Genomic DNA, 22,389 nt, shown 5'->3' with positions numbered 1-22,389 from the left:
TTTCTCGAACGACAACCATCATTTAATGCTTCTGAGCATACATTATGTTTCAATTTAACATATATAATAAAACTGATTCATCAACTTAGTAAACCGATTGTAATTATAGCGAATTTTGTAAATAGACTTCTAATTTTAAATACAGAAGTTAAATTGGAACAATTTTTTTCTTTAAATTTTTCAAATGAAGAGGAAGAAATGTAACCTTCCATAAATAACTATGATTTGTCCATTCATAAAATCAGTTGCATGAACAACAAATTTCAATCAATTTCATGAAGAATAAATTTCAATTTCTTCATTGAAAATTTTGTGGTTCTTTTTGTTAAAATAGAAATGAGAATTTCGTACCTGTGCTACCTTGAGGTGAGAAAGATTTTGGAATTCCTCTTATCTCTGTCCTATTTCGATCTAGATTTTCATGACCTAGAAATCATGAACCCTTAACATTTAGAATTAAGTAAAAATTTATTTGAGACACTATCAATAAGCGCGGCATGATTTCTATTACCTTGACACGACATCGATCTAGTGCGCATTTCCAGCCGTAATGATCATCATGGAAAAAATACAGTACACTGCCAAAACACAAAACCTATAGTTCAACAAGCAAAACTAAAAGCCAGACGTTACAAATCAATTCCAGAAAAAAAATACATGACATACATGCAGGCGCGTGAAACAGAAACATATCATACAGGCACGTATTTGAAATATAAAGAAATTCCAAGTAGAGGAGAAAGATCAATCCAATACCGACAATTGAAATATAAAGAAATTCCAATGACAGTAGAATGATCAATCCAATAGCAGTCTATGAGAAGAGGAACATACAGATTTTAAATCAACGGAGCTATGAGTTGGCCTGGCTGAATGAAGGACAGTTGGAGGAAGCGGGGCTGGGTGTGTTTCCAGAGAAATTTAAATGAAATGTAGCCACAGCCTTCTAGAATAGGTGTTTTTTTAAAGAATTTTAAATCAGCCGAGCTGTGAGTAGGCTTGGCTGAACATCATTAACATCATAGGGCGACGCAGATATACCTCTGGACATATCCACCAACTTGCTATGAATATCTCATATTTAGCTTCTTCAATAAACCACTGAACTTCACTGCCATCAGCAGTCAAACCTCTTGGTGGGGCAAAGGATCCAAAATGATGAGGATGACACTATCCTTCAGGAGGCCGTAGCCCTGCATCATTAATTGCTGCCACCCAATCACGAGCTTTACCAGATCCCTTTGTCCTTATCTTCACAGTCCTGTTACCACACGTTACTGTATATCCAAAACGCAAAGGATTGCGTTCCTTGGTCAGCTTTGCTAGAAGTATCTGGCCATCTCCGTTTCCATCCGAAGGAGAAAGAACGTCAAAGATAATAATATCCAAAAGAGTGGCATCAAAGGGATCTGCCAAAAATGCCAGGAACCCAGGTTTCAGCACAGCCCATACCTTCTGCCAGTTTTCATTGCAACAATAGCAGAGCCACCAGCAATTGTTACATTTTGTTGACTCCTCTTCCGTGGGGATCTTTGGAAGATGCCTAACCATGACAAACTCCTCTTTAAACTTAGGCCCATACTCCAGCATAAAAGAAAGTTTGGAAACCTCTAAGAACTTGCAAACCTGCTTTTACTTGGATGGGTTTCCTCTTGGTATGAGGATACCAGTTCATCATGTTCATCTTCTTGGTATGAGGATACCAGTTCTTCATCATGTTCATCTTCATCGTGCCCTTCCTCTACTCCAGCTGTGTGCTCTCCAATACCGATACTCTGGAGCCACTCTTTAAATTTTAAGTATGAACATTCTGCAGGTGGGCTGTAGGATACTTCAACAGGAGGTTTGCCATAAGTGTTGCCGAAATCATGTTTCAGGACAAGAATAGAGCAAGAATTGTTGGCAGGATAGTTTATAGGCCTGCTGACTTCAATGTATTCTTCTGGAGAATCATTGAATTTGTGGTTCAGGAGATGTAGATCAACGCTATCTTTTCCATCGCTGAATGGAGATTGAAACAGCAGAAGAAGTATCAGACTAAAGCTGATGCCATTCTTTAACCACTCTGGAGCCACTCTTTAACCTGCTCCTGCTTCTCATGCAGCTCCTCAATACTGCCAATTTAGTCGATTCCAGTTTGATTTGCCACAAGAAATTGTCCAGCAGATGAAAATGCCCACAAAACATATGAGAGCCCTCTTCTAGACTCCAACTTATACAACAAATCAACAACAGCCTACGGGACTCCCTGCAAAATCCATATAACATAGAGAAGTCAATTAAAAATTCCTGCTCACTCTGTTAAATCAGGATATACAATTAGTTCTACTGAAATCTTCTTAACGACACTGACATCGAAAAGTTCTACTGAAATCTTCTTAACGACACTGACATCGAAAAACATTTTTTAATAAAAGCATACCTTAAATTTCAAAATAAAAGTGGCATACCTTCATCACAAAAAGGGAACATGCCTCCTTCCCATGCATCCTCATCGTGGTCCACTTTCTCCAGATCCCCCTCCTTGCTCTGACGTTCAATGTTACAAGCATCTCCAGCAGCCTCAATCCCATCTTGCGGCAGAATTCCTTCAAGATGGCCACTCACTGCAAGATCCGCACAGCGTGTATGGTCTTCAACCAAGTGCTGGATATTGCCAGTACCAACTCTGCTCCATCCAGGAATATCCATTGGCGATGGTCCTGTGCTTAAATGCTTTTCTGCTTGACAAGTAGACTTCCCATTGAAATCCTGATTATTTACCTTTAAGTTCTTTAAGGATGACTCTAGTGGTGCTACTGCTGCATTCTGAGATAATGTTGGCCTCAGGGTAGAGTTACCATAGGTGGCTGAAGAATCAAAATAAAACACACCCTCCAATTGTTCCTGAGAATCTTCATAACCCTGATGACAGCCATTTGCAACCATTGACGGTGTCCCAGAAAAATGACCAAGAAAACTGCAGCTACTACTGCTGCTTGAACGTTGTATTTGTACGCAATTCAGATTCATACCAATAACTCCATCTTGTGTGTATTCATCTTTAAGTTGATGGATGTGCATAGCTTTCGCACTTGGAATGCTTCCAGGAAAAGGAGCTCTTGCCTCTTGGACTTCTTTAAAATCCTGAAGATGATCAAATACAGGCACCAAATCTTGTGTCCTCACTTCAACAATACGAGTTGGAATTCTTTCAAATTCAATTTCCCCAGATGATGTATCTTTATTTGAATGTTCCGTGTTCATACCATCAGGCATCGTAACTTGGAAATCTATATTTTGGGGGTAAACTTTGTGACGAGGAGCAAGTGATGTGTGATGGGACAAATTATTCTGGTGTGAGCATGGACGGTGCTGCAATGAGATTATCCAGGGAGAGACCTACACTTGCAACTGCCCACCTGGATTTATTGGAGAGCATTGTGAACACAGTGGAGCTCCGTGTGGAAATATGTTTTGCTTTCACCAAGCAGAATGTATAAAAGAAGACAGCCTGTGTGATTGCCCTCCCAATTGGCGAGGAAATGCTAATTGCTCTTTGCCAACTAAAATTGACGTCCTTAATAACACAGCACCAAGCACCGAGGCAATGGAATACACAGATGGAGGAAATGAGTGGCTTGTTCCATTTGTCTCTGTAGTAATTGCAGTGGGAGCTATAGGCATTGCAGTTTCTTTGGGGAAAAAGTTGTTCAAGAAGGGAGGAGCAAGGCCCATGAAGTTCCAGCAACTAAGTCATGTACAAGTGCAAGGATTTTCAGATGATGACGATGATCCACTCGCGCATGAACCTCTTGCTAGGGGCAATGGGACTCATTAGTTTACAGACAAGTCACAGATTGCATGTCCTGTCCATTTATATGGGATAAAAATTATAGGAATTTGCCAAAAACACTCACAGAATTTGCCATCTCCGATTTTGCCCATATTGGGGTCCTTGCACATACATCTGCACTTCAGCATTTGAAAGATACCAGCGGCGCTTCTCTTCAGAGACGGTTGCCCGGGGCAATTCCTCGAAAATCCGCTCGCCTTCGTGACGGTTGGAGGAAGCGGGGTTGGAGGACGCGGTGCTGGGTGCTTTGATTTTTCAAATAAATTTAAATGTAGAAGAAAACGGAACAATTATGTTTAATTAGGTAACGTTTGAAGATACAACAATCCAATAGCGCACACAGCAATATCGACTTAAGTCTTTAATTTATTCCATTCCAATGTCTTTACAAGAATGCTACATACATTAACAACCAGATTAAATATATCTCCCCGAAATTAGATTAAATACTCCAGCAATGAAATATTCTAAGATCATAACCAAAAAAATAGAGTTACCCTTCTACATAGGCTTCATTGTCGACTAGCGCAAACATGAAAATCAATGACCCTAATAACGTAAAATATTTTTGACAATACATCTGCGTTGTTGTGTAGGGTTTCTATGTTTGCGAATATAAGTCTGTATCTACATATTTCTCAACGAATAACTTCTGCCTCTGCTTCAATTTTGACTCTGGCAATAATTTTTCTATATCTATGGAACGAGCTGCAATCGCGAAAATCGCTCGCCTTCGTGACGGTTGGAGGACGCGGTGCTGGGTGCTTTGATTTTTGAAATAAATTTAAATGTAGCCACAACCTTTTCCAAGATGCGGGTGTTAATTATGGTTATTAAGATGATGAGATGGGGCGATGGCAGGCGGGGCGGTCACATGGCCCTCTGCAACCATCCCAAGATCATCATGAATGACATTCATGGCATCTCGCAGGCGGCATTTAATGCCTACTCAAGTCGAGGCAAGGCCATTACTTGCATAACCATGGAGCCGGAGAACATTCCTGTCATTCTGCCCATGTTTCACTGTGCATGCCCTCTGCAGGCGGGAGAGCCGACTGAACAAACCAGCACTGAGCGCAGATGCTGGATTGTGAGTTGTATTGATTTGCGTAATGGCTTCCACCATTCCCATACAAACCTCTGCAATTCGGCTCACGTCCTCCAGCGCTCAGTAACTTCTGCGCAGAGCTCTTCTGTCAATTCCTCTTTTGCTCCTCCTGACTCTTTACCTGTTCCCATTTCCACCATGGTCCGCCACCGAATGCGTAGCCGACACGGTGGCACGCGAGCCGGAAGTTCTCGCTCCCCTGCTTTGCATAGCCATAACTCTGCTTCCCTTGCCTCCTCTGCCGAAAATCCCCACCAGCACAGTGTTGCAAGTCAATGTCCGAATACCAGGAGTGGCAGAGGCAGAGCCGGCCTCCACAGCTCAAGACGCGAAACGACGGTTGTTCCACTGCAACCTTTCCTCTGCCTCCGCATCCGGTAACGCAGTTTCGGTTCCGTAGCTCTTTGAATTGCCTGGTTATTGTAGCCACTGTCTCCATCTCCATCACAGAAGAGACTAAGCAGCACATTCCCATAACCATTTCCACGGAGGAGACGCACAGAGCTGGCCCAAGCAGGGACAGGGGCAACAATGACGAATAGGAAGGTGATGGAGGTCGGAACAGAAGGCATGGTAAAGCCATTGCTCGCAGTTCGCATGTTGAGATGGGCATTCAAAGTGACACACGGGCCGTGGAGAGCCATCTGGCTGACATGTCGAGCTCGCAGGTTGAGGCAGGAAGCAGGGAGGAAGGCCATCAAGCGGTGCGACGTGGCGAGTCGGACAACCCGGATGACTGGACGTGTCCAATTGTGGAGGAACCTGCTCCGGAAGACTTTGCGACGCGTGTCACGTCTGCCAGGTGGCATTTCTTTTAGTTCTTGGTCTAGTTTTGTCCAGTGTTATGTGTCCTCAGGATAATCTGTTGGTTGGTTGGTCCAGTCAGGATAAACTATTGTTTTTTGGGTGGTTTTTGATGTTGGTTTTGATCGGTTGGTCTCGTCAGGGAAACTGTGGGTTAAATTTGGTTGTATTTTGGACATATTTTCCTCTGAACTGGTTTCCCCTTTGTTGGGGCAGTCTCAGACAACTTTCATGGCTGCGTGTTGATTGAAGCCGGGTCCCTTTACGGCCAAGAAACACTGTAACTACTTTTTGTATCATATTAATAGATTAACCTTACTTAAAAAAAAAAAATAATAATAATAATAATATTTGATAATAATAATTATAATAATAATATTTTGATATTAATATTAAATTTTAAAAAATATATATATTAGGAGTAGTCTACCTAGGTGGTAGAATGGCCCGTTTTCCGTCACCGGCCGGAAAATCGTCCGGCTCCGGCCACCGGGAATGTCTCCGCCCTCCGCCACCCTCCCCTATCTCCGCCACCCTCCTTCTCCGCTTCTAGGTAGACTACTCCTCAGTCAATCAGCTGACATCGCCGGGACCCCTCTCCGTTACCGTCCGCTTAGCTCGCCTCCGTTACCGTCCGCCGCCTGCATTAATGTTATCGCGTTCAATTTCAATTTTGAACTACCGCCACACCCTCCCTCCCCTGCTTGCAACACCTAACAACCTGCATCTCAACATCCCCTGCTTCCACGCGCACACAGAACCACAGAAATCCCCAATTCACCGCACTGAGCATTTCCGGTGATCATCCTCAACTGTGGTCGAGCACCCTGTCCACCAAAGAGCATCGACACAGCGAACTCTGCATCTTCAAGAATAGTGCGCTTTTCGGATGACCGGAATCTCCGAAAAGTGGCACTATAGCCTATTCCGTTTTCACTAGCAGAAGCAGCAAGGTGGTCAGTTTTCCACTACAGTACTGCAACTTCCTCATTTTTCCCACCTCCTCAAGCTTATCCTTCTGACTTCAGTTCCCATCCTGTGAATCCACCATCCAAACAGCTCGATGACGACAACCAAATTAGCCCAAGCATTGTTCTGATAATTATAATCCTGACAGTACATTTTTTCTCGCTTTAGTCTTCACGTTTTAATCAGATACTTGGCAAGAGCTCCCAATAGAGACTCCAACAGCTCAGGGGGCATAGGTGCAATCGAAGGGCAACTGCAGCAGCTGTTTCATCTCCATGACGCAGGGGTTGACCAGGCATTCATTGATGCATTACCAGTCTTTCTATACAAGGCTGTCAAGGGACTCAAAGAAGGTTCGGATTGTGCAATTTGTCTGCATGAGTTTCAAGCAGAATATAAGATACGTTTGCTTCCCAAGTGCAGCCATGCTTTTCATTTAGAATGCATTGAGACCTGGTTGTTATCTCATTCCACTTGCCCAATGTGTAGAGAAAGTCTGCTGCAGTATTTCTCAAATCTCCCCACTGCAGGTCCAGGCTTGAGATTTGAGTCAGGGGATGAAAATAGAGACAGAGAAGCTGAGGAACAATCCCATTTGCAGGACCATTTGGCGTTTTGTGGAGATATACAACAAGTGGGGATTAACCAGTTTCAATCTCAGGCCCCTCAAGGCCCAGAAGAGCCATGTAATCTTCAGGTGCAGGATAACAACGAAAGGGGGAAGGTTATGGTAATGCCTATAAAACTTGGCAAATTTAGGAATACCGTAGATAGTAGAAAGAGTGAAACAGGAAATGTTCGAGGAAGTAGCAGGGACGTTCGGAGATGATACGTAGTCATAGCGGTTGCCCCTTGTAGAAGGCAAACGGCCATTAGACTACTATTGACACCAGGGCATAGACATGCTTTCTCAGAATGCATACCACAATATGCAGAAATGAGCCACAACCAACTGACTCCTTCCCCGGACTTTGTCTCTGAGAGCAGAACATTAATCAAGGTCAATCAGTCGCATACATGGAGAGATGGAGATGCATTTGTGGATATAGATCTGGAAAGTGAGGGTCACAGGACGACTGAGGTAAACGAGAGAAACGTTGAGATCAGCAACAGTAACAGGTGGCGTAAAATGAATACAGGGGAACAACCAGGATCACTGGAGAAGTTGGGTCGTTCGAGGAGAGCTTTCTCTTTCAGATTAGGTGTATTAGGTGATGTCAAACCTAGGCAACCGGGGCCAATAGACGCTCAATGTCTGAGACAGAAGTATTTGCAGGATGGAAGGATGATGCCGGTCTTATAAGGGAGGCCAAGGCCAAGGCCAACTTGAATGTGTGTGAAGTTGTGAACCAATACCTGATAGGGAGAATTCCAGTACAGATTATACAACAAGCACCAGCGAGGTCACTGCATCTTTTGGGATGAGGACTATCAATTGGTTAGTGGGTAGACAAAAACGAGCAGTTCCTCCATCTACATCTGCAACATGGTATGTGGCAGAACAAAAGTGATTTGTATTAAAAACGAACATGTTTTGTGATTTTACTTTTTATCACCAAAAAAAGTTTCCATTCCTGCAACTATCTCTCTTCTTGAAAGCCTTACTCTCTGTCAAAGCACTATTTATTACATATACTGTACATCAAATTTTCTATTCCAGTTATCTGAAAAATATTAAATATCTTTGTAGCTAATGATTTTAAGAAATTTTTTATATTGCCTTGAAGCACTATTTTTTAAATATATCAATGTATCATACTTCAAATTTTCTATTCCAGTTAGCTGAAAAATATTAAATATGTTTGTATGTAATGCTTTAACAATTTTGTTATATTGCTACTACTCACAGTAGTTTAATTTCGATAATCTTTTCATGCTTTGAGGGAATGTTGTTGGCTTGCTTTCATCTCAGAGAGGTCATGGAAATTTCAGGCCTAGAACATGTCATTTTGCTCTGCTTAATATTTTTCTTCTTGTTAGATCTTATTAGTTGTTTCTTTCTTAAATATTCAGTTTATATCACATATCACATTTTGTGAAGACGATGTAAGGTTTAAAATCCGATTGTTATGCAATTCACCTGATGTAGACCCCTATAGAGGTTGAGTTTTTCACTGAATATGGTGAAGAAAATCACTACAAGATTCAGGAGGTTATAGGAAAAGGAAGCTATGGTGTTGTATGCTCTGTAATTGATACTCACATTGGGGAGAAAGTTGCAATCAAGAAAATAAATAACATCTTTGAACATATTTCTGAAGCAACCCGGATTTTACTTGACATTAAGCTTTTGAGGCTGTTGCGACATTATGATATTGTTGAAATCAAGCACATTATGTTAAGGTGGGAATCCAAAGACATTTACGTGGTATTTGAACATATGGAATTAGATCTACACCGCGTTTTTAAGGCAAATGATGACTCGATGCCGGAACATTATAAATTTTCCTTGTACCAACTTCTACGAGCTCTGAAGTACATACATACTCGTAGCTTTCTTTTGCTAATATTCTTATTTCTAAATAAGTTTAAACTTGGGAAAGGGTTTATGCATTCTCATTGCTGACTATATTTACGTGAGTAGGCAATATTCAGTTACTGTTCTATTAAAATTGTGATTGTTGCTTTTATGCCACAGGGCTTTTGTCTAATTTTCAGCTAGTCTCACTGTTTTTTAATGAATACTTACGGTATGAAAATTAATATGTATATATAACTTATTTCCGTTTTGCCTTCCTTTAGTTTACAATTTTGTTATATTGCGTTGACTTAGATACTAAGTAGTCAGCCATATCATAGCTATTGTTGATTATTGAAGTGTATGCTTTGGTTGTTTAAAACATCTGAAAGTTATCCTCTTGTTTACTGCATGTAAAATTTGTTTACAGCAGGCTGAGGGCAGTGGAACGAGTTATACAAAAACATATATAGTGAGTAACAACCAAAATCCAATTTTCATAACCGTGGTCATTTATTTTTATGCGGTTTTGTACATTATAACAAATCTGCAAGTAAATGATATTAGTTTTTGAATTTAAATGTATGTTACTGTTTGAATTAAAATGAAGAAGGTTGTTTTTCATCATATTAGTGTAAAAAATGATTTTGTAGGGTCGTTTTAAATGAATTTGGTAAAAAAGTTGAATGTTGATAAGTCAAGCTATTAAGTTTAGAAGGAGAAATATTTGTTCAATTTATATATGGAAACAAACAAATATTGTATCTCAATATAAGAGTTGGTCTAGTGATAGATTAAAAATGAGATGTCAAAGAAGACGATTTGTTAGATAAACTATTAGTCATTCATGTTTGGGTAAAGAAAAGGTAATAAACAAGTTGTGGCAAAAATAAAGATGAAACATTGTCATATGTATGAGCAAGTAAGATAGAAGCAATTAGTTTAGCATGAAGATTTGAGTTGCTTATGAAACTTGTTGAGTTTGCCAAAACAAAAATGTAGTTATATTAAAGATGTTTTAGAGCATCACCAAAAAGGAGTGTATTGTAGGTTGATAGAACTCTGAGACAAAGCACATCAAAGCTATAAATGTAGATGCGAATTTTTGTAATTCTTTGTCTCAAAGATCCTATAAAATACACAAGATCACTCTTGTTGCTACAACACGTCTTGGGCGTTCTCTTATTGTTGTTCTCAAGTTGTTCCTATTGACTTTGTTGGAAATAATACTGAGAGGGGGGGTGAATCAGTATTATCAGATCAATCAAACTTTTCTATTTCATACTCAGAAACATATACGCTACTTCAATTAAGTGAACCCGCGTGTACACGCTATTGTGTCTAATGAAACCCGCGTATATCCAGAGATCTTATAATTCAGTTATCTTAATCTTCAGTAAATGCATCAGATCATTATTAAGCATATTAACAGTAAACAGGTGCAGAATAACAGAACAGAACATCACACAAGAGCCACACACATGAACACCATGATATAAGGTGGAAACCCAATGTGGGTGAAAACCACCTGCTGCAATTCGTCTCTTTCTTCTTTAATAAGAAACTTCTTTTACAATGCACTGGTGCAGTCATTTACCAGCACGCAGGCTGCAACCTGCAGAGGGCTACAACCCTCATAGCTTTTGTACTAGCCGATCCATTTACTAGTACGTAGGTGCCAACCCTACAGAAGGCTACAACCTTCACTCGTTTTCCAGCTGCTCCTGGAAGGGAGCTACAACCCCCCTGGCTCTTGTACTGGCTGATATGTTTACCAATACGTAGGTGCCGGCCTACGATCTACCCGGGACCATGTTTCATACATTTTCATACTAGATCCATAAGACAATCATCATTGTAGCACAACCTGCATCATCAATCACTGAAACACCCAATTCTGAATCACTGTAACCCTGTCAACAATCATCAGACAATCATAGCAACAACCAGATCTAGCTCCATATTCAAATATCATACTTCACATTGTATACGCTACTTGGATGACCCCAACCTGCGTGTATACGCTCTTTTACCAAAACCAACTTGCGTACAGGTCTATAAATTCAACCTTAAAACTCTGCAGCTATATCAGACATCAAAGCATACCCAGATCATAATAATAAACATGCATCAGTAGATCTAGTCTATCCAGAGTCAAACCATATGAAGATAATCATTCCAAGCCTTGAGATCTCGTTCCATCATTCATCATCCTCCACATGGGTGAAACCTTGGTTCAGATCACCAACCCATAACCAGCACTTGGATCACACACTTTCTCAGATCTTCATCACTCACACTTGCTCACACTTGCTCTCTTTGGCCTAGTGATCTTTTCCTTATATAGCCTTAGGTCTTGCTCAATGCCAAGAGCCAAAACCATAGTAACACAATACCATCAACTTCAATACTAGGGATCGACACGCCCGTCGAGACACAATGGTCCAAAACCATAGGCACAACTTCCAAGGACTAACCGCCATGGACCAAAGGTACGTTTCCACATACACGCGCTTTTGCTGAAGCCAACCTGCGTGTACACGCTGTTTCGCCTTGCTGAACCTGCGTATATCTCTTTCTTGTCCTGCTGTACTGAGATTTGTCCACTAGATAAGTTGTCATCACCTGTACCAGTCTCTGAGCACCTGTACCAACCTCTGAGTGAGTTGCCATCAAGGACAACACTTGAATCATAATGCCAACAATCTCCCCCTTTGGACTTGATGGCAACCACCACACCAAGTCACTCTCCCCCTTTGACATCAAGGGCAAAGGGTGGACCAAGATATTCTCTTCCTTGGTATACCTTCTGCTGTCCATACTGCTGTCCATACTCCCCCTGAGTACATGCTGAAATCTCCAAATGTGCTCCCCCTTTGTGTATGCCAAAGTGTACCAATCTATCCATCCTGCTCTTGCTGAATTGTGCTGTTCATGCTCCCCTTGACTGTAGGCAAGATCTGCAAAAGATGTTCTTCAAGAAGAACAAAGACTTATACATCATAGAAGACCTTCCTATCACCAAAAGACTCAACATACATTCATCACCCAACCTAGTGGGGATATCCCAATATTGACTCATCCACCTAACCATGTGAAGATACATGATAATACATGAACATTTCATCATTCATCCCAGGCATAGTGGGGAAACCAACATAGGCCGTTACATGACCTTGACATCATAAAAGAGATACATGACATAGTGATGAAATATCTAGACCAAGACTTATGAAAGCCATCAACAGCATCATGATCTGTACCATAAGCATCAGCCTGCAATACCATTCCTAAACAGTAAGATGTATCATTTAGCTTCATAGACTTTATCAACACCTTCTAACCATAATGCCAACAATGCTTTATTCGAAGAATATTCTCCCCCTGAGTGTAAGCCAACCATTTCCTGAGTCTGTTTTGCTCCCCCTGAGCCTGAGCCAACCATGACTGAACCTGGGTCTGTTCTGCTGCCCTTTCTCCATATAACCATCTGTTCTGCTGCCCTTTCTCCATATACGCGACTTTGCAGCATGTAACTCGCGTATATACGCGACTTGTCTTCATGAAACTTGCGTATGAGAATCAGAACACTGAAGTTCTATACCTTCAGCTCCCCCTGAGTCTGTTATGTCTGTGCTGTGCTGAGTACCCTGTGCTGTGCCACATCTTTCTGACTGAACTTCCTTCTTCTTCCATATCTTCACGCATGTTGATGATTTCTTCTTATCATGAGCTTTGTTCCTGCAATCTCTTGCTTTATGTCCAAACTTGTTATATGCATAGCATCTTACATGTTTCATATTCCTCTTGTAGCAATCAGCAGCTTTGTGGCCAAACATATTGCAAGAAAAGCAATATCCATTAAAGTATCTTGAATGTGATGATCTTTCTGCATGATGGTCTTGAAACCGTCTTCTTCTACATATGGCTGCAACATGTCCAAGATTATGACACACATAACATTCAACATTATTCAGTGGAGGAAATAATCGTCTATCACGTCCATGAGTAGAGAATCTTCCTTGAGGAATTTCTTTCCTTGGTTGTTCCTTTTTGGGCATTTCAGATTTCTCATTAGAGTTTCTTGCCTCACCTTGTGAACTAGATTCACCTTCAACATATTCATGAAAACCAAGACCAGTCTTGATAGCAGGAGATCTTTGACTACTAAGAATATCATCCAAGACTTTAGAGCTATCTTGAAATCGTAAAAGCTTATCCTTTTCTTCTAATTTGCTTTTCAAGATATTTACCTCAACTTGATGTTGTTCTTCTTTTTCAAGACATTGCTTCTTCAAGGTCTCTCCAACTTTCCTTTCTTCATCCAACTGATGCCTTAGTTTGAGGATCTCGTTTTCTTGCTCTTTATTCAGTGCTAGCAGCATTTCTCGAACTTTGAAGGCACATTCCAACTGTTCTTCTAATCTGATGATTTCTTCTTTGAGGGCATTCTCCCTTTTGCTAGGTAGATCTTGTTGATCTATGATTTGATCTGACGCTTCATTTGCTTGTCCATCTTCAATCTGAGGTGCTTCTGGATCTGAATACTTGCTTCCACACAACGACAGGTTGTCATTGTTCTTTTGAGCTGTCTTCTTCTTCTGACGTGCTTTCTTCCCCATTGTTCTACGAATCTCCTTCAAGCGATCAAGCTTCTCTGAAGGACCTGCTCCGATACCAATTGTTGGAAATAATACTGAGAGGGGGGGTGAATCAGTATTATCAGATCAATCAAACTTTTCTATTTCATACTCAGAAACATATACGCTACTTCAATTAAGTGAACCCGCGTGTACACGCTACTGTGTCTAATGAAACCCGCGTATATCCAGAGATCTTATAATTCAGTTATCTTAATCTTCAGTAAATGCATCAGATCATTATTAAGCATATTAACAGTAAACAGGTGCAGAATAACAGAACAGAACATCACACAAGAGCCACACACATGAACACCATGATATAAGGTGGAAACCCAATGTGGGTGAAAACCACCTGCTGCAATTCGTCTCTTTCTTCTTTAATAAGAAACTTCTTTTACAATGCACTGGTGCAGTCATTTACCAGCACACAGGCTGCAACCTGCAGAGGGCTACAACCCTCATAGCTTTTGTACTAGCCGATCCATTTACTAGTACGTAGGTGCCAACCCTACAGAAGGCTACAACCTTCACTCGTTTTCCAGCTGCTCCTGGAAGGGAGCTACAACCCCCCTGGCTCTTGTACTGGCTGATATGTTTACCAATACGTAGGTGCCGGCCTACGATCTACCCGGGACCATGTTTCATACATTTTCATACTAGATCCATAAGACAATCATCATTGTAGCACAACCTGCATCATCAATCACTGAAACACCCAATTCTGAATCACTGTAACCCTGTCAACAATCATCAGACAATCATAGCAACAACCAGATCCAGCTCCATATTCAAATATCATACTTCACATTGTATACGCTACTTGGATGACCCCAACCTGCGTGTATACGCTCTTTTACCAAAACCAACTTGCGTACAGATCTATAAATTCAACCTTAAAACTCTGCAGCTATATCAGACATCAAAGCATACCCAGATCATAATAATAAACATGCGTCAGTAGATCTAGTCTATCCAGAGTCAAACCATATGAAGATAATCATTCCAAGCCTTGAGATCTCGTTCCATCATTCATCATCCTCCACATGGGTGAAACCTTGGTTCAGATCACCAACCCATAACCAGCACTTGGATCACACACTTTCTCAGATCTTCATCACTCACACTTGCTCACACTTGCTCTCTTTGGCCTAGTGATCTTTTCCTTATATAGCCTTAGGTCTTGCTCAATGCCAAGAGCCAAAACCATAGTAACACAATACCATCAACTTCAATACTAGGGATCGACACGCCCGTCGAGACACAATGGTCCGAAACCATAGGCACAACTTCCAAGGACTAACCGCCATGGACCAAAGGTACGTTTCCACATACACGCGCTTTTGCTGAAGCCAACCTGCGTGTACACGCTGTTTCGCCTTGCTGAACCTGCGTATATCTCTTTCTTGTCCTGCTGTACTGAGATTTGTCCACTAGATAAGTTGTCATCACCTGTACCAGTCTCTGAGCACCTGTACCAACCTCTGAGTGAGTTGCCATCAAGGACAACACTTGAATCATAATGCCAACAGACTTTAGGCAACAACTATTTAAGGCTAAATTCATAATGACTTGAAATCTCTTTTTGAAGGAGTCACAATTCTTCTTTGATTTCCCTTTTCAACATCTTTGAATTCCTTTGTTCTAAAAGACAATACACCATTTCCCAAGTCCAAATAATGCAAAATGCTTGCCAGTTTATGTTTCAAGAGTTGTAGCACATGATAGAGTACAAAAAATATTACATGTATTGAGGACTCTACACAGATCAAAGTGGAACTAACTTTGAAGGGAGACCTAAGGGTGGGATAGGTAGAACCATTTGGGGAAAATACTACCAACCCCGTCATCTTAGACAAGGTAGATTGAGTAACGGACTTGTTGTTAGCTAGCATTCCCCTTACCACTACTACTGAGGAATATGGAATAATGACACTATCTCAACAAATATAGGCCATATATTCTAGTTAAGGATTTTTTTCATTTTATCTATTGTATTTTTTGTCAATATCTTAGGCATAGGTTAATAGAAAGATGCATGGACCTATTTTGGGACCTTTGTTTCTATATATTTTTGTTTAGATTATTTCCATAATGGCCAAATTGGTGAAACTCGGAGTTGTTGAGTGGTTTCTTTCCTATAGGCTATTATTCGTCACTCTAATGCTTGTACTCTATTTTTATTTATAATGTGAATGATTAGTACATTATAGTTTAAAAATAAAAAAGACAACAAAATGATATTTATACCAAATCAAAAAAACACTAATTTTTACATTTTTTTCCTGCAAAAAGAAACTCGTTATTTCATTCATATTGAAAAGAAAATACATTTTATATATACACACAAAAAGTGTGCATTCATCAAGGATCTACCCAAATCCTTGTGTGGTTAATCATTTCATTGATTATATTACTAGTGTATATGCTTACATTCTTCCGACAAAAAAGTAAAAAATAAAAATAAATATAGTACAATTAGGGAGAATAAATAATGCATGCATCACCAGTATTCCCCTTCTTTCCCTTCTTCTTTTGGACCACGTGCCAGACCTCGAGCTTGGGATCCACTGGAAACAGGGCCAAAACACCCATCGATGACTCTGGTGGGTTTTCTTTGTCTGATTCTAATCCTTCTGACACATGGGCTTGCTTTATACCCCCTATTTCATCCTCCCTTTGATTCATTTTTTGTTCTAATTTTGTCACCTGTATCGGGATTGCGTATGTCCCACACTGATTATAAGTAGTATCAATATGATCTTGAATGCCCCCTTCCTCTTTTTCTAAATTTTCCATGATTTCTTGTTCTTCTTCCATCTCAAGAGTATATATGTTTGTAAACTACCATCCTCTTAGGTTATTTGCCTTTTTTTTGGGAGTTTTTTATGTGTGGGCATCTGTTCTTCAAATGTCTTGTTTGGAAATAGTACCTACATTTGAAATTGTGTTCTCGTAGTCCATAAATTAGGACCACTGGATATCTTTGTGTTTCAGAATAATGTGATTTAGTAAGCCTTTTCTTAAATCAATCTCCATGCATATTCTAGCAAAGGTGAAAATGCCTTTCTCAGTTCTGTCACTGTCCCTCTTTTTGAATTTTCCCAAAGTGTTACCTACATCCTCTAGAACCTTATGGTGCAAAACAGAAAGAGGAAGATTTGCGAGCCTACACAAACCGACATTTTTGAGACCACCATGTTTGTTGCATCAAATTATGAGAACCATGGGGTTATAAAGAGTTCAACATTTCCCCAAAACCAAGGCCCTTCATTTAAAACAAAATCATATTCTTTCTCTGTATCAAAATGTAAAATGAAGAATCCTTTGGAGCATAGGTATAGGTCATAGTTAGTTGTCCATGAGGAGAATATCCATTGATGTAATGCTTTTGGTTTTGGCCAAAACCCATTAAATCAACAAATGGTTGCCTTTTTTGCATGGTAGAGAAGAGGGTATTTGCCTCTGCAAAATCAATTTCCACTATTGGGGGGAGCTCCATTTGTTCAAGGATAGTATTGTCCCGAGATGTTTTGTATTTATTCTATAGAGGTGGAGGGTTTTTTTTTTTAATACCTATTTAAAAGAGGTGGTTGTTCCTTTTTTTAATACCTCTCATCCCCATATTCAGTATAATAGTGGATTCCCTTTGTATATGATATTCTTTAATACGGCTTAAATTTTCAAGAACCCTCCCCTCAAATTGTATATTTTTTTAAAGGACTGGTATGCCCATTTATTCCCATTACTTTTTTTCATTTTTTAACAATGTCTAAGTTCCTCACCCAAAATATTAAGGTCTTCCCATATAATTTTTTTATAAAAATTTGAAAAGGAACTTGAGCCTACCCGCTTTGACCTTTACTTAGCTCAGATCTAGAAAAATGGAATTCCATAATTTGAGAAGGAAAGACCCAAAAATTTAATGAGAAAAAACTACCAATCATAACCATAAATGTCTAAATAGAGCATATACTAAACATCGAAGAGAGGGTCTGTGAGGACTTACACAGAGACCCATAACAGGCCTTTAGGTCATGCCACTCTTTTGCTCCATATTTTTCATACCCCACACCAACTGTGTAGAAGCACCTGTGGCAAGAAATAAACATACCCCAAAAGCATATAAACCTTGTAACTCCTTCGCATCTGAACTGGAGCAAATGTGCACTACAATACCAATCGAAAACTCCATTTACATAAAAGTTCTAATATTCCCTAATGGAAAAATTAACAGTAATACCAAAACATTGTACAAGGAACAACAAAAGAGATAAGGAATCACAACCCAAATCAAAACACAATAAACACCAACAAAAGATTGTGAGCCATTTTATTAATATATTGAGAACAAATACATAAAATGAGTTGAAATGATATAACCTAGGCTTGCTATGAAAGCTAAGAAAAACTAGGAAAGAGCTCAAACCCAAGTGTGGAAGTGTCCTCGAAGTGATCTGCACACTACCCATAAATAATTTCTTGTTGGCTATTCACTGGAATGATGATCTCAGGGCTGAATACTCTTCAGAATGCTTTGAAATTTTATTCACGAGATGCTCTCACCGAACCCACAAAAACCCAGAAATGGATTGGCTTAAATCTATAACAACCTTACCCCACCTGCCTCGGTGGACCGTTTGTTACACTCTAATCCAACTCTTCTTGTATTGTCAGAAGAATGGGATTATTGTTATTATTATTTCCTTTATTCATTTTAATTATCAATTCTCATTCTAGGATTCGGATGAATCCTCTATGATCCTCAACTCTTCCTTAGAGCCTCTTAACTCACATATATATATATATGTATATATATATTCCTGAGTACCACTTTTGTGATTCACACTGTAGAAGCTCACAAAGAAATAATCATAGAGAAATTCACAAAAACTCAATTGCGATTCACACTGATAGAACCTCACAAAGAAACAATCACAGAGAAATTCACAAAAACTCAATTGTGATTCACACCGAAATCCTTCTTTTCTATTATAGAAATATTCTGATCATTTTACAAGTAATTAATACTGAGCCCTTCCTTCCTTTATATAGGAATTTTTAGGGAAGTCTAGTTTCTCTAGATTATTCATTTCAAATCAACCCCAAAAGAAATAATCCAGGTATGTCCTTAAAGACATGCTCATTTCGAATCATATCTAAAACAAATCATCCAGGATTTTCCTTAAAGATATGACTTTCACAAGGTCCTTCTATAGATAAGACTTAAAGCGGACTATGGAAAATTTTACACAATGGAGATTCCTGAGAAGGAACCCACGAAAGAAAGTAAAGAAGATTACAAGAAATTAAACACAGTGGAGATTCCTGAGGAGGAACACACGAAAGCAAGTAAAGAAGATTACAGAAAAGTAAACATAATGGAGATTCCTGAGGAGGAACCCATGAAATCAAGTAAAGAAGATTACGAAAAAGTAAACATAGTGGAGATTCCTGAGGAGGAACCCACGAAAGCAAGTAAGTTGTGCACCACTCACGAAAGCAAGTAAGTTGTGCACCACTCACGAAAGCAAGCAAACCATGCTACACAGAGGATATTAATCATGGGTGAACCCCTCGAAAGTCGAGAAAGATGAAATGAGAGTCTACCAATCCTATCCTTTCGGACTTCTATCAGAGTCATATTCATAATCAAAATCAGTGGGTACTTCATGATGAGGACCAAGATTTATTCTAGGTATGATTTGAGCGAGCCAAGGTGGCTCATGTCCAAAGCAAGGTGAAAAAGATGAAGATGCTATAAAATTATCAAAATTGGCTGGTAGAATACTGATTTCTAAAAAATAATGGATGTTGATGTTGAAGTGATGGCCTGTCGGAGAGATGTTAGGGGTGATCAATATTGTGGTACCTTGATAAATAAGATCATATCAAAAGATATCATATCTCAGACTGCCTTCTTCCATATCTTTATGAAGAAAAGGTAAAGTCCAATGTGGGCTTACTTTACCAAGATCATATTCCTTGGAACAAATGAATACATCAACAAATCCATCCATTGGCTCCAGTGTCTGAATGGGGAAACAACATCTTCATAGTACATTATAATAAAAATTCTTCCCCAAGCTCTGGCATATTGCAGAATTCCATAATAATCCATCCAAGTTATACTTGGATAAAAGATATAAACAATTTTTGGGTGGTTTTCCCTGGCTTGACCAATATAGATATGATTATTATTAATGAGGCTCCAGTTGATGTTATAATTGTGTCTCCCATCCTCGGAATTGTACCATTTTTCTAAAATCATTTTCTAGATCTCTAATGGTAATGGCAATTTTTTTGGGAAAAACAATCCCAGTAGAACTGATAATGACATAATGGGCATAAATCGATTTGGGATTGGGGTTTTGAAGAAATTTCTCCTATCTCGATTTTTTTTATGGATATAACCTTTAGATCTCTTGTTCCTTCTCTGGTCATCATGTTAGCGAGATAGTTTTCTTTTCCTGCTTTGTAGATAATATCAAAATCAAATCCTTCGAGCCAGAGTGCCCATCTTAGGACTCGGGAATTCCCTTGTTCCAACATTTTTTTATTTTGTATCATACCTTTCATATGTTTTGACAGTAAAATGCACACTTTTTGGGAAAAGACAAAATCTTTCAATCCCATTCTTAACAGTTAGTATTTATTTATAGGAGGATGGATATTCAATTCAGTTGGCGAAAATGTTCTTGAAGCATAAGCGCAAATCTCATCTCTCTTATGATGCTTTAGTAGAAGAATAGCAACCCAATAAGAGTCAGAAGCATCCGTTTCTAAAATGAAAGGAAAATCCTTAATTTCATCTTTTATGCGTTGAACTGCTATAGTCATTTGTGGTAGCCATACTGAATCCTTTTTTAATCTCTGCTAAAGAATTTTGGTATCCTTATCTTGTTACGGGTAGAATTTCCAAATATAGTTCAAACATCCCAAGAATCTTTGGACAGATTTGATATCAGGAAGTTGGTCTGGAAATCTCAATAGGGATTGCAGAACATGAGATTGTAGTTGAATCTTCCCTTGGGAAATATATAGTCCAGGATATTCGATATTGGTTTGAGAAATGATGAACTTATCCTGAGTGTGAGATAGAACTAAGTTGTGCTTAAAAACAACCTGCTAAAACAATTCCAAATGCTTCTTGTGATGTTTTATGTCTCCGTTGAAAACTAAAAAATCATCAATATAACAATAATAAAATCAAAATTATGGAAAATATCTTCCACGCGTTTCTGAAATTTAGAAGGCGTGTTCTTTAGGCCAAATGTCATAACTTTCCATTGGTATTTCCCTCCTGGAACAACAAAGGCGGTCATATATCTATCCTTAGGATTTATGCCTATCTACCAGAAATCACTTTTCAAATCAAACCTTCTAAACACATTAGCGCCTGAGATTTTTGCAAGAAGAATATCTTTGCTGGGTAGAGGATACTTGATGGGTTCTGATGCTTCATTTAATTCCTTGTAATTGATCACCAACCTCTTTTTTCCTCTTTTATGTTCTGAGTGTTTGTTGACATAGAAGGTTGGGCACACCCACGAACTTTTGCAGGGTTCAATTAATCTTCTATCCAAGAGTTGTTTGATTTCTTGCTGGCACAAATTTTGCTTTGTAGAGCTCATGTGGTTGGCAGATGCTTTTTTGGTTTGTGATCAAACCCTTTTCTGAAAGGAAGTGAAAAAAAATACTTTTCTCGGAACCAAAATGCATCAAGATGCTCTTCTGTGCATTATGTTCTAAGATTGTGTGCAATGCCTTTGAGAACTTCTTGCCCATGAAGGTTAGTATGTTTGATAATATTTTTAATGTTTGACAAGTCTTCAATAGTTTCAGTGACTGTATCCACATTATCAAGAGGAATCCTAATAGAGTATATATTTGTCGCAAGGGCAAATACTTTCTCATTTTGGACACTAAATTTGATCTGGTTCTTATCAACAATCATAGGCATGTGTATTTTTACAAAATCTTGGCCAAAAAGGATATCAGATCCAGTATGGTAATTATACAAAGTAACATATACAATTTTTGAAGAAATATATATAGGAAAATCATGAGCTACATAAGAAATCTTCATGAGTTGTTTGTTAATAACTTTGAAATGTACCTTTGTTGGTTTCTAGTAATAAGTTGGGATAGCTTTGTAATTGTAGCAACTACTCATGGCTCTTGTGTCATTTTGGGAATCCAACTGATAGTTTTTGTATCTTGGTATCTTGATGGAAACTGGAATGACCATAATATCTCCAATGCCACTGATTTCTTTTTGTGGTTCTTCTTCTATGCTCAGTCCAATTGGTGTGTGTGTCTTGTCAAATATAGACAATACAAATTTATAATTGAGTTCGTCTAATTGTTAGACATTTAGTTGAATCTGTTCTACTATGTTGACCAATTGTTGTCTATATTTTCATAAACTTTATTCAAGTTTTATGATGTCTTCATGGACATCATTGTGGTCAGAGTCTCTGTTGGGTTTTGGTGTAGAATCTGTCCTAAACCATTCTTTAGGAACAAAGTCTTCATCAGGCTGGGACTCCATAGTCAGTGCATCAATTTTCTC

At 39.1% G+C, this 22,389-nt stretch overlaps 2 protein-coding genes and 1 pseudogene across 3 annotated transcripts; 2 read left to right on the top strand and 1 right to left on the bottom strand.

Annotated features, from left to right (window-relative positions):
* Positions 1-2,087: 2,087 nt before the first annotated feature.
* LOC149157246 (uncharacterized) lies at positions 2,088-3,300 on the bottom strand. Of its 2 annotated transcripts, none has more exons than XM_089435698.1 (2): positions 2,451-3,300; positions 2,088-2,248 (listed from the first exon to the last, which is right to left on the bottom strand). In XM_089435698.1, the coding sequence occupies exons 1-2, from the start codon at positions 3,256-3,258 to the stop codon at positions 2,226-2,228; spliced, it is 831 nt and encodes a 276-aa protein (XP_089291824.1). In that variant the 5' UTR covers positions 3,259-3,300; the 3' UTR covers positions 2,088-2,225. The 2 variants fall into 2 exon arrangements, with proteins under 2 accessions (XP_089291824.1, XP_089291825.1); XM_089435699.1 differs by having other exon boundaries at positions 2,088-2,236.
* On the top strand, positions 3,279-3,908 carry LOC149157245 (uncharacterized; annotated as a pseudogene).
* A 1,640-nt stretch (positions 3,909-5,548) lies between these two features.
* LOC149157244 (RING-H2 finger protein ATL13-like) lies at positions 5,549-7,545 on the top strand. Its single transcript, XM_089433692.1, has 2 exons — positions 5,549-5,745; positions 6,903-7,545. Exons 1-2 carry the CDS (start codon positions 5,549-5,551, stop codon positions 7,543-7,545), a joined length of 840 nt encoding a protein of 279 aa, XP_089289818.1.
* Positions 7,546-22,389: the final 14,844 nt, after the last annotated feature.

The sequence above is a fragment of the Pinus tabuliformis genome, chromosome 5_2 (genome assembly GCF_031772625.1).
Source record: "Pinus tabuliformis cultivar Carrire ecotype Pingquan chromosome 5_2, CPIR1, whole genome shotgun sequence".
Taxonomy (NCBI): Eukaryota; Viridiplantae; Streptophyta; class Pinopsida; order Pinales; family Pinaceae; genus Pinus; species Pinus tabuliformis.
This window is presented reverse-complemented; position numbering and strand designations above follow the sequence as displayed.

Bases quoted from the DNA above. Each gene is read 5' to 3' on its own strand.
- LOC149157246 (XM_089435698.1), bottom strand. From the start codon at position 3,258: ATGCCTGATGGTATGAACACGGAACATTCAAATAAAGATACATCATCT. The intron at 2,249-2,450 runs GTATGCCACTTT...TGGATTTTGCAG, and splicing joins GTTCCCTTTTTGTGATGAAG to GGAGTCCCGTAGGCTGTTGT.
- LOC149157244 (XM_089433692.1), top strand. From the start codon at position 5,549: ATGGGCATTCAAAGTGACACACGGGCCGTGGAGAGCCATCTGGCTGAC. The intron at 5,746-6,902 runs GTGGCATTTCTT...CGTTTTAATCAG, and splicing joins ACGCGTGTCACGTCTGCCAG to ATACTTGGCAAGAGCTCCCA.